At 34.8% G+C, this 12983-nt stretch overlaps 1 protein-coding gene across 1 annotated transcript; it reads right to left on the bottom strand.

Annotated features, from left to right (window-relative positions):
* Nucleotides 1-1550: 1550 nt before the first annotated feature.
* Nucleotides 1551-12424, bottom strand: LOC120338093 (uncharacterized). The gene is made up of 7 exons (XM_078117516.1): nucleotides 12276-12424; nucleotides 11621-11786; nucleotides 11011-11117; nucleotides 3919-4047; nucleotides 3328-3495; nucleotides 2578-2852; nucleotides 1551-1927 (listed from the first exon to the last, which is right to left on the bottom strand). Exons 1-7 carry the CDS (start codon nucleotides 12352-12354, stop codon nucleotides 1868-1870), a joined length of 984 nt encoding a protein of 327 aa, XP_077973642.1. The 5' UTR covers nucleotides 12355-12424; the 3' UTR covers nucleotides 1551-1867.
* Nucleotides 12425-12983: the final 559 nt, after the last annotated feature.

Below are 12983 nucleotides of genomic sequence, written 5' to 3'. Positions count from 1 at the left end.
GAATCTGTACATTTTCGTTTACATCTTCGCCTGGTAAATTTAGCTTTATAATTATTTTGATTGTTTTAACAATCAATCGAATATCGGTATCGAATATATAGGCCTATACAACAATATTTGAATTCGGATTGCTGTACGACAGTTTTACTTCATAACCTTCACCTAATTATTTAGTTGCCTTACTGATCCTACGAGTAACTTGTAACTGGCAAAAACATCTATTTCTGAAGTTGTGACATTATCCAGCCCACTTGCAAACGGTTTTTGTTACAACATTCCAGATTCGCATATTTAATGTTCGCGATTTTTGCAATAAATTTCAATTATTGACCGCGATAGATAGAATTGTGGCAATCAATAGCTCAAATAAAAGTTGCTATGTAGCGCTATAAAAACATCCAAAAACTTGTCGATTTAATCGTCGCCAAACAAAAGCATAAAATTGTCTGTGTTGTTACCGTATCCCGATGCTAAACTCATAACAGATTATCTAGAAGTACACTCGATCAAGCACGGTCATTCAGAAATCACAGATACAATGTGCGTCTCTTATTTGGTAATTCAAAATCTGGTTCGGTTAAAACTCATTTTAACAATTTTCAAACGATGACAAGCGTGTGTTGAATTCAAGATTTTGACTTAGTACAAAGATTTCGGAAACGATTTATCACATATTTTTATAATAACACTTTAAATACTATCAAAAGAATATCATTTCACGTGCGTAAGCAGTTGAACGAGTGTCTTTTTATAACTTCGAAAAAACAAAACAAATGTTTTGTGTATGGTAACGATATTTTGTAGATGATTTAGAAGTTGGTTTAACACGTCACTTCATTGAATAAGATTACGATTGATTTACATTGGCGGTATAGTAAATAGCACGTCATAAACTACGCCTGAACGAGAGCGTGGCCAGCCCAAAATTGGGAGAGGGGGGGGGAGGCAATTTTTTTTTTACAATGACGTAACACGGCCCTCAGAAAAAGTAGCCACTGGTATCTAACAATATCCTAATTGAAGAATCGCTGTACAGAAGTACTTCTCTGTTGAAGTTATCCAGGGCATATAAGCGCGCATTTTCACCTGTCTCGTTTGGTTCATTTGGTGAAAGGATTTATTGATAGCAAGTCAGAAAACGTCCGGGCTTCAGTGCATCGTTCATAAATATAGAGAATGGGGTTTTAGAAAAGGCGTATGAAATTATGTCTTACCGCAAATGCTGCAAACTTGCATTTAAAAAATGTTAAAAATTGGGGGAAAGGGGCATTTTTTTAAAAAAATCCACTAGTTTCTGATCAACACCCATTAATGGCCGCCGTGCTAATAATTTGCCCATTGGTTACGCTTGCTTTAGATAGAGGCATATCAAAATTAAAATTAATTTTTTGACTTTTCAAATTCAGGTTACTGTTTAAATCCCTTTTACTCTTCTCCGTGGCTTTTTGAGCCATTGGTGGGCAAATCAGAAACACGATTTGTAAAAATGTGATTAAAAGCATTGGAAGAATTTTAATAAAGCACTGATCTAGTATGCAATACAAAGTTTTGATGAGCTATCCACAAACAATTTTTGCAACACAAAGCAGTTTATTTCAACATCTTACAGCTTGAAAAAGAAAAACTTTTGAAAGAACAGAAAGCAAACGCTAGCAATAAACAATACAGGTTTAATTTAAAAAAAATTCTAGGATTACAATGATTCTTTCATGCGCAAGATGACAAACTATAACTGAAATACAAACATAGATAAACAAATTCCATTTAATTTTGGCACAAAAATTAAAATCGCTTATGGTAATCACATTTCAACCATAAACACTATTGAAAGAAATATTCGAAATTGTTTCCATGGTATATGATGTCTTCACTTTGTTTCTGCAACTGACTCTGGATATATTTTTGATAAATTTCCAGCTTTTGGTAACTGAAAATTAAAATATTTATTAATGATGTTGAAAATTAAGCTCTGAAATAATGCTGAAAAACTGAATACAAAATTTGGCACTCCCGAAGTATGTGTACCAAGTTGGGGTTAGGCCATAATTTGATTCCGATTTTCCCTATTTTAGTTCTGTTACGAGTTCGGGGTCTGGCTGTGTTAGCCAAGTAAATTTTCCCTGCCCACAGGTTTCAAACTCTTTACACAACTCGATGTAAAATAGGCGAACAAAATTAGTTACCTCCATATTGGTGCACATACTCGTACTTCTGGAGCGCCCGAAATTTACCTATTGATTAGAACATAAGTTCGCGTTTTTATTAATTTTACGTTAAATGACAATATTCGTTTTTTCTTCAAAATTTTTTTGCAAGAGCAATTCATTAATTTATAATAACTTCTCAATCAACAATAACCAGTTTGTGGTATATTGTTTTTTAGCCGGAGTATGAAAGGAGAATAAGGGGATAAACGCTTTATTACAATGCTTTTAAATCACTTTGGTCCATGGTTATGTGACATGATTCATCCCGCCGTTACTTTGAGCTAATACCTTTCAAATACTCTGAATATTAAAATTTAAACAACAAGTGAGTGTATACTTATTATTTTGATAATTATTATACTTTACTAACCTTTTTCTTTCGTTTGTAATCTCTGTGCCGACGCAAGGCGTATTGAAGACATGATCTGAGACAAGCATATATGAGACTATTGAACCAGGAGAACGACATTAATATGTAGAACACGTATACAGACAAACATACTCCTGCGATTACCAAAATTGCAACCAGTGGGGTAAGATCTGGAAAAACGGTATCTGGTGACGTTGTTGATGACGTCACTGTACTGATTGTAGCTGTTGTTTCAGTTGCACTATCTACTGGTCCAGGAGCAGGATTCGTAGCACCTGTATAAATTATAATATTTCCATTGAAATAGATTCAAATTTCAAAAATCTCATCAATAGTTTACAACTTTGGCTTTTGAAATTTTCGGCAAACTCAATACACCATAGCATATTGGTTTTCTTAAAAATTGGGACAAATTATTAGCATTGATGATTATTAGCCTTGTGGTACTACCATTGTGCATTAGATATATATCAACCTGTTACTATGTAATGTTAAAATGTGAGGATAAGATTCCAAATTGTTCCATCGTTTTATATCTGAATCAATAAAAGGTCTATTTCAAAACGACATAAATAAAACAGGTGTTAATATCTTTACACTCAAATAATTCCTAACTCCAAATAATCAACCGCCAATTGGTATTGTGATGGCATACACATGTAGAGGATTCTGAATAAGAGCAGGGTAAAAACATCATCCTTCAACAACAAACGTTGCAGAGTTCAACGTATTTGTGTATAAAATTTGAACCTGTATTGGGCGTTGACACAGTTGTAGTTGCATTGCAATTTGCTGGTGGGTCTGTACTTTCGTCCGTGTTATCTCCACATCCATCGACTCCGTCACACAGCAATTCATTATAGATACACCGATTTAATGTACTACAGTTTGTTTCTTGAGCAGAAAACTTACAAGGTTCTACATGGCACATGTATGAAAATAAATAAGAAATTCAATCACACGCACCGCACTGAGAACTTGGCCAGTGGGAAGCATCGATACTCTTTGCTAAAGTTAAGATACTATGGCATATCAAAGGAATATATATATAATGACCCTAACTTAAACGTTGCTGTCATTTCATCGCTCAATATCGTAATGAGTCAGCGAATACCTTGAAAGATTTGTCACCTAGTGGATTATCAAGAACATTTCGATTTTTGTTTATGAAACACTTTCGCTACCAAAATTACACGTTTTTGAGTGTTTGATTGATTTGGTATGAATTTTGAGACAAATTTCATTCGATATTGATATTAGTTGACATTTTATTCGATATTAATTCTTTAGATTTGTGATGACATTCTGTTCTAGAAAATATCTTAGACTTCAGAAACCCACTTGCTGTAAAGGCCGAATAACTGGCGGAAAAATTGACTTTTGGTATTCCAGTCCCCACAACATTTGCTTGAATCTTCAATGTCATCCAGTTTCCGGTGCTCAAGTATTCTAACGACGAAATACTGGTTCCTGAATATTGTACATGGATACTTAGATTATAATGCATGATTTTGAGAGCACAATGTTGTAGCATTTTTAGAAGCATTATATCAATAAAAAGTATGAATCTTCTTCAAAACACATAAATAAATTGGTTTGACTTTTGTAAAACAAAAATAGCAGGAGTTTTCTATTAAATTTATAGTTTTTGTAAAAATCAGTCAGGTAGCAGGTAGTAAGGATGGGACAAATCCGAAAATTGACATGTTGGAAGATTGCAGTGTTGGCAAAATAATGCATGATTTTTTACAAATATCTACAAAGAAAGATTTCACGTTGCAAACTCTCGGAGCCTTAATTAGGCTACTAAGAAACACCTTCCACAGTCCGTGCAAGAATATATTACTTTTTAAAAAGACCCATCTATTCAAAAAGATGTCGAATTGTGGCACCAGAATCTGCAAAAAATTATGATATGCAGCGCATACAGGCAAGTCACATTGGAATACAGGAATGTATTCGTAGAACAAGAAATTTATTTTTGTTTTGACCAAAAATGCCTACACAGGATTATGTCTCGACATGTACCACGTGTCAAGTATTTCAACCCAATCTACAAAAAGATGTCGAATTGTGGCACCAGAATCTGCCAAAAAATATGATATGCAGCGCATACAGGCAAGTCACATTGGAATACAGGAATGTATTCGTAGAACAAGAAATTTATTTTTGTTTTGACCAAAAATGCCTACACAGGATTATGTCTCGACATGTACCACGTGTCAAGTATTTCAACCCAATCTACAAAATAAATAGATAATCATCTATGAGATTCCTTCTCGACAATCGGAAATTATTGCGCCCATATTGTTTGAATAGCCTGCAGAAAGTACTTGGTGACGTTGAATTCTTACTCCAAGTTACCAGAAAAATTTATTTCTGACAACGTTCCTCAATATGATAGCGAGGAATTTTGAAAATTTGTTAAAGATTATGATTTTCAATATGTTACTAGCTATCCTACATATAACCAAAGTTCACGCACATTTCGAAAACCTGACGAAGACGGTTATTTGCCTTGTTTGACGGAAGGATGTGACGTATTGTGAGTTTGACGGAAGGAGGTGACGTATAGTGATTACTGAATTCGTAAGCAGCCTGACCACTCTCAATTGTTGCGGCTCATCTTCTATTCGTCTGGCTCACAAGCCCCCCTTTTTGGCGCGGGGAACAATGGCCCAAGACACGCGCTATGGGAGTATTTTATAATGTGGCACTACATCCTTAGTGACCTAATTCGCAAGGCGGACGAAAACATGACCATCTCGATTCCTTCGTGGACAATAGCAGGCGAGGGCGATCTCTAAAGACTGGACTGGCCGGAAAGACGTTTCTCCGACCCTTGACCTCAGAGAAATTCTTCCTATACTTTACTATTGCAAAACAATTTATACTTATTTCGAGATTGTTTTGATTTGTTGGCGCTTATAAGCTGGTTTACGTGTTTGAAAACCCTCATTTTTATTAAAATTAATCAACCATGTGCCGCGTACAAGCACTGATAGCTTAGTTTAGCTTAGTCTATCGCAGCATTTGCGAGACTCATTTTTGATTATAGCAATTGAATTAATGCTGCTTTGAAGACATAATGACAATTAAGATATTTAATTCACAAATTTTTTTTGAAACGCAACTGAAAACTGACAAATAACACGCAAAACTACGAAAACTAAGCAATATTTACTGTTTGTTGGGCACTGTAAAAAACATTAACTCTTTGAACCCTGAAAGCCGCTATAGCGGCTTTCCCGAGAAAGTCTTCTGACGCTGAGAGCCGTTTTAGTGGCTTTGGCATCCCGTATGAGGTATGCAACTTTGAAACCCTCATATCTCGCGAACCATATATTATATTTAGACAAGTTTTACATCGTGTGAAAGATAATCTACAGGACTAAGTATAACTTTAAAATTGAGATAAAATATCGTGATCATCTTATGAAAATTGGCAAAATTGAAGTGGAAAAAAAAACTTCTAAATCTAATTGAAAAAACTTCAATTTGTTTTCGATTTAACCTACTACATTATCGACAACATTTGTAGAAGTTGAAGATAGCTTTCCAGTGATACCATTAGATTGAAATTATGTTGCACCATTCAAATTTTGGATGCATTTTTATTCGTGATTTCGTTTGTCGCGAGATCGAGGCGACGTAAATAACTACCTAACACATTTACGCCGTTACGCAGCGACGTTAAGCAATTACGTTGGCACGTAGCACGTTTACGTTCCGCACACGAAAAACACTTTCCCCCGCATGCTCGTAACGTCATTTACTTAAGTTCTTACTCGTGTAGCGACCAAGGGCGCTTTACAACCAAACGCGCGGCAGCAGCGATTTCATGCACTTGTAAACACCATATACGTATTGGATCGTTGCAAGCGGTTGTAATTTTACAACCAAATGTATGTACTAGGTAACTAGGCAAAAGCAGTGGGTTGGATGTCTCCGATTTTTACAGCCATAGCGATGCTAATCTTAACTACAAGAAGAAGTTGTAAAACTAAACAACATCCGCAAAGTAACTCGATCAACCCTGATGCCACCACCTGAAGAAATGAAATACAATTGAAAAGAAATCACTTTTAATAAAATATGTGGTCAAATATCAGCAACGCAATAGTATCAAATACACTCGAGAAGTGATTGTTTCCGCCAGGAAAATAGTTCATTTCATCTCTTCATATAGGTGAAAACCATCCAATATATTCAACATTGCTGTCACTTTTTCTTGCACTTTTTGATTTCACTGGCTATTTATCTTGGCAATATGGCTGAAAAAAATGGTATAGCCGGTATAAAATGCAAACAAGTAGTTGAGTGAGAAGTCAACATATTTACATATGTTATAACTTGATCTGCTGGGGTAAAATGATTCCATTAGCAAAGTGGTAGATTCATATTATATTCAATGCTCAGAAGAAGTTAAATTTATTATAGATCCTTTCTGAAGCTCGCAATTATAACATTATCTCTCCAAGCAATGAAAATTGTTATATAAAAAGACAAAAAGCTATGTTTGAACTTATTTACCTATTTATTGCACAAAAATCAACTTAGTGCAAGGAGGCCCACTATATGGACCTTTCCCCGACCTTTGACCCCCGAAAAATTCTACCTATACTTTACCATTGCAAAATTTTCGGGGCTATTTTAAGAGTGCTTTTGCGAATCGGCGCCTGTAAAATGGGGAATGTGTTCCAAACCATCATCATGATTCATCGCATACAACAATCTGTTTTTTAAAAGTACCGGTAAAGAATTTTCACAGCTATTTCCACACTTATTTTTTAACACTGCAGTTAAATTAGAACTCCTAGAAAGACAAAGTGATCATTGAAATATCTGATTTATATTCAAGTTTCCGAAATACAACTAAAAACTAACCAATAGAGTTCAAAAACTCGAAAACGAGGTAATGTTTACAATCACGCTTGAAAATCTGTCTGAGTGAGAAAAGTGTCTGAGCGGATGCGAAAAGAGGGCATTGTTACCTCACTTTTTGCATTTTGCTGATTGGCCAATGTAAAGAAGTAAACAAGGAAGTCGATGCTCGGGGAAAGGTCCATAGAGTAATATGATGCTCATATTTATAAGCAAGGCTTTGATTTATTAAACATTCAAATCCCTACCATTGCCATCGAAAAAATAAACACCAATAGGCTACCAGTTCCTCACCTTTCCAGAAATTCGTTTGTAGTGTTGATACAATGACAGACTTGATAAGGGCCAAATGAGAATGCCCCAGGGGTAAAATGGCAGAATATGTTTTTCCACTTCCGAACTAAAAAGAATCAGCTGATTGAAGATGTATGAAAATGATATAGGCATAAAAAGTTCATGACTGTCTACTGCAGTAGCTAATCTTGCAGTTTCACTAGAGATGTCTTTCCAGATGCATTTTATTTTAGATTAGTCCAAATCTTGAATCAGTCATTTCAAATCGCAGGGTAACTGAAATTACAATTTTACCAGTCTGCTAGTAGGCTATTGTAAATCTTTTTTGCTTTTTAAGGATTATGCTAACATTATCGGAATTGTCTGAAATTTTACTTTTGGAAAATACGAAAAATCAGAGACCTTTCAGCATTGGTGTAGTAGACTACCTCGGCTCAAAACTCCAATAAATAGAATAGCGGTAACAAAGATTGAACATAAGCAACTAAAAGTAAAACAAGAATATCGGTCAGAGACCGAAGACTTATCGATCGAAAGTTAGGGGATCACCAAAACAGCGCTCTTACTCCATAGTGACGCCTTGTGTCCCATCACCAATTAATTAATAACTCGATAATTATACGACATAATTCTCTTAAAATGAATAGGCTTTTGGTCCGAGATAAGATGAATGCACATGCAAAATCTGGAGCAGATTCAATTTCGCTTTCGTGAGATATCGCGTGCATCTAACAGACATACACACAGACAAATACCTATCAACATACTTACTGATTAAAATCGATAAGTAGTAACAGAATATGGTAGTCTACGGTAGGCCTACAATAGCTCATTGTTTAAATGCAGAGATGGGATATCTAGTACGGCAATGCTGTAGTTAACAGGCCAATCCAATTAATGCAAAATTGATTATTAATGACAGATGTGGCATAAATTAACTCACCTTGCAAAACCTGAAGATCTACCGGTAGTCTACAGCACCCGTAGTTCAGAGTTTACAACCTAGGTAACAGTATTTCTTTCTCCAAACTTTCTGTTCAGGCACCATAGTGTAAAATATACAAGTTCACACTTTCAAACTAGGCTACTTCAATTGATTTGAGAATCAAACCAAGCCAAGCTGCTTTCTAGCGAAACTGGAATCCGCACTAAACAGCCATTTTGGCGGGAAAGTACGTCAGGCTTTGGCGGAGTCAGAAAATTCAAAATTCGAATTCGTTGCGACCTAAGATATTTCTAGAACTTATTAGGAGCATTGAGCAAATAGTTAAATTAAAAAAATATGCCACTCAATTCAAAATTATATTAACCGAAACATTTGCATAATCTTTGGTCCGATAGAAGATATAGCGGCACAGCGTAGAACTACTAGATTCACCAGTAGTTGGAGTCGTGACTGCAAGTAGACCTGTCCGTTTGAGAATGAGTGCTGTCAGTTTAATCACCAATTTACATGATGTCTAAAATAAAATATCCTTATACTCGATATAATATTGAGTGCAATATTAAGATTTTTTTATCGTAAGCTATAAATTCTTTGTCGCGATGACATACGAAACCGCAGGTTTACGTATCATTGTATGACTTGCTCCTTATGACGCCAAGCCTAATTCGTATCAGTTTGGGACCAAATTCGTAGCACCAATGTATTTTTCATTGGCATGCAATTTGCTGATAATATGTGGAAGACTGTCTTCTGAACTCTATGCTTTTGATTACTACCAAGTGGACTTATTTTAACATAACCGCGAGATAGTTGTTTTCAGTAAAGACGTTTTTGTATGTTACGTATAATTCATTGTATATTTAACAACCGTATGTTTGTTTTATGATTATGCAACAGTATATGCAATTTTACATCGTACAAGCGGTGAAATTACAACACTATGATGTAAAAATACCTATAAATAGTTGCTCGTTCGAAATACTGCCAAACGGTCGTATTTTTTACAAAGAATTGGCTGTAAAATTACAAAATTTTTCACAGTGATGCTGTTTACGGAAGTAAACAAGGAAATTGATGCCCGGAGAAACATTAAGGTCGTTCAGCGAATACATACAGTATGAAAGTTAAAGCGTTGTCGGCATATTTTTGCCAACTCAAATGTTATTTGTTGCAATATGTTAAAGCTGCTCGCGCACCACTTGATTATCTTCCGCGTACCACTAGTGGTACGCGAACCACAGGTTGAGGACCACTGTTGTACGGTCTCGTTACCTTGCAGGCGTTTGTTTATTGCCCATATTTTGAGTTGTATTACCAAGTTGTGTCGCTGTTGTCAATAAACAAGTATGCTTACAGTTGTATAGGAGTTTATATTCCGAAGCAGAAATCCTGTTTGAGCACGTTTCATGACTGCGCAAATCGCAAACTTGAATACATTGCAAGAGTATATATAGCCTACGGGCGACAATATTGACCAAGATGGCGCACAACCTGAACTCACATTGTGTACCAGGTTATGGTTCAGGTTATGCGACATCTTGGTGCGCAAACTTCAGGAGCAACCAATATTTTTATAATAAAAGCGATGAATCGTTTTAACTTCACTAGAGTATCCGAACTCGTTTTTATTTAAAGGATTTGTGATATAGATAATTGTACATTGAGCTACGTTGTTTTTTTAGATATAATCTTGGATTTTGAACTAGGTATGTTATTACCAAACTTTATGGAGGCAAAGGTACATAACGTAAGACGCCAGATAGTGAAAACAAAATGATACGACTTGAATCCGAATCCAACAATCGAAAGTAAATTATATAACTTCATTTTTAGATAAAAGCAATGATCGCGCAAATACAAGATATTAAAGGTGGGTTATTACGGAAAATTTTTTTGATGAATTTGATTCTTTATATTTCTTCGGAATTTTTGACGTTTACTATTTACATAAAGTCGACTTAGTTTTCTACTTATGAATTATTAAAAGACGCACTAACAAAAATTAACCGCAGTTCGGAAATGGCTTTTGGTGACGTAGAAGGCTACTAAAACTTATTCAAGAACTTGCTTTCATCACGCATTCACAAGTAGAGTGTTCCACTAAATGCAACCCGCAATAAAACTAGCTCAAGGTATAAAATAAGTACACAGGACGCTGTGATTGTCAGGACGCTGTGATCAGTCATAACTTATTTTGTACTTTTTGTGTAAACAAGCAACATTTTAACTTTGTTGTTTGATCCCTTTTTCTACTTATATAAATTCATTTATAAAATGAATTAGACCTTTAACGTTTTTAAAAATCTCACCTGGACATAAAGTCGGACTCAGAAGTTTGGATGAATCATTTGCAAATTTATCATTATATATCTCGATGTTGGCTTGCGCGCAGTCATTCGGTGAAAGGCTGAGATGGCTGAATATAATAATAATATCATATTTTAATTTTATTCTTTTAACACAATCTCAGTGAATAATGTTAGTATATGGCTTAACTCTTCTGTAATTTAAATTGAGATCCAGAATCTGCAAACAAAATAGATTGTTATGCCGGACTATTCTTTTTTGAGGATGAACAGTTTTTTAAATACTGAATAAATATCTTGCCCAAAAACACCAGCAGGGTTATTCTGCTTAAATTGAGCTCAATGTATAATATGATTTATAGTTTGAAGGTAATATAGATTACAGCATGAGTTTCTATTTTCAGAAACCATTGGTGACTTCTATCTGGAACAAATTCCGGAGTCTTATTGACGTCATAACTCTTTAAGTGCGAATAATCGGGTAAAACATGAAACGAGTTTAAAAAAAATAATTTTATCACCTCAAATAGCAAAGCTACAAACCTCTGATAAGTCGAATATTAACAGTGATAAAGATAACACGTATTATTTACTACTAGTTACCCCTACTTACTCAAATACTAGTCGCACGGTCTGCCTTGGTCGATACGATTGAATAGTAAATAAGCAGTTAAAAGTATTTGATATAGGAATATCGAGCGCTATCGGATCATGAGACACAACAATTCCACCAGGTACTTTTGTTGCCACTCCACATCCTCCTCCGTTTATGAGTATTGCTGCAATATAATATTTTATTTATTTTAGTTTTGTAATAATAGTTTATTTGTAAATTTTTTCTGGTCAATTTTAATCGAGGTACATTTGTCCAATTTCTTCATACAATACCTAACTGCTTCCTGTGCAAACTGTGATCTCATTTAAATATAGGACATGCTTCAAATATATTTTACTGTACAGATTGCATTGTATTCCTTCAAATTCTTACTGAAATCGAATTCAGAATCTTTACAGTCGGCGTCTCAAAAGCACATTAAAGCCAGTAATCTGAAAATTGAATGTTAATCCCCTTGAACACACCAAAATCTCACTAAATGGGCGAAATATAAAGTTAAAGTTCGGAAAAATTTTTTAATTCAAGTGTACCCAGATTTTTACAATTGCTTGAATAAAATATGCGAGTAAAGAAAAGCCAACACCTTAGCGTTGCTGGTAAACCGACCACTTAATATGATCAACGGATAAGCATTTAGAAATACAGCACTTACTCTTTGTAATTTCCGAAATAGAAGGAGAAAAATATCCGAAGTAGAAAACTGAAATTAGCAACAGCCTGTGATAATTCATTTTAGATTTATTGTAGAAACATGCAAGAACTCACTGATGCTTTTCTGAATAGTAAAAACATAAAATGCAACAGATTAGCACGCTTATATTCATTTAATAAAAACATATGCTTAATTCTACTTCATTTCGATCGAAACAATTCATTCAATGGCGGCAAATACATTATCTAAATAAATAGACGCAGCCTTATCCTGTAAACTGATTTAATATTTTATAAGAACCAACCGAAGTCAAGTTAAAAAATCATAGATGGCGAAATCGGTATATGATTGTATTTACAGACTTTCAGAAATAGAATTTCTTTTTGTTCAAACTGACGTGGTTTTGACAATAGAGCAATCAGATAATCCGATATCCAACTTCTATTCAATATTCGTTCTGTTTTGATAAGGAGCGAATCACTGTATTTTCAAGTAACCGAGTTTTAGTTATGACTCAAAAGACATAAAAGCAATATTTTAAACTTACTATTGAAATCAAAATTAAAATTCATGCATAAGAATATCACCAGCCGCAACGTAGACCAAACTCCGGGATATATAGTGCACAAACTGTGTAATATGTTCTGATGTCTCGGTGGCGATTGTGGATTGTAACTATGGATTTTAACGGTATCTATACCCGTTCCA

The sequence above is a fragment of the Styela clava genome, chromosome 10 (assembly GCF_964204865.1).
Source record: "Styela clava chromosome 10, kaStyClav1.hap1.2, whole genome shotgun sequence".
Taxonomy (NCBI): Eukaryota; Metazoa; Chordata; class Ascidiacea; order Stolidobranchia; family Styelidae; genus Styela; species Styela clava.
This window is presented reverse-complemented; position numbering and strand designations above follow the sequence as displayed.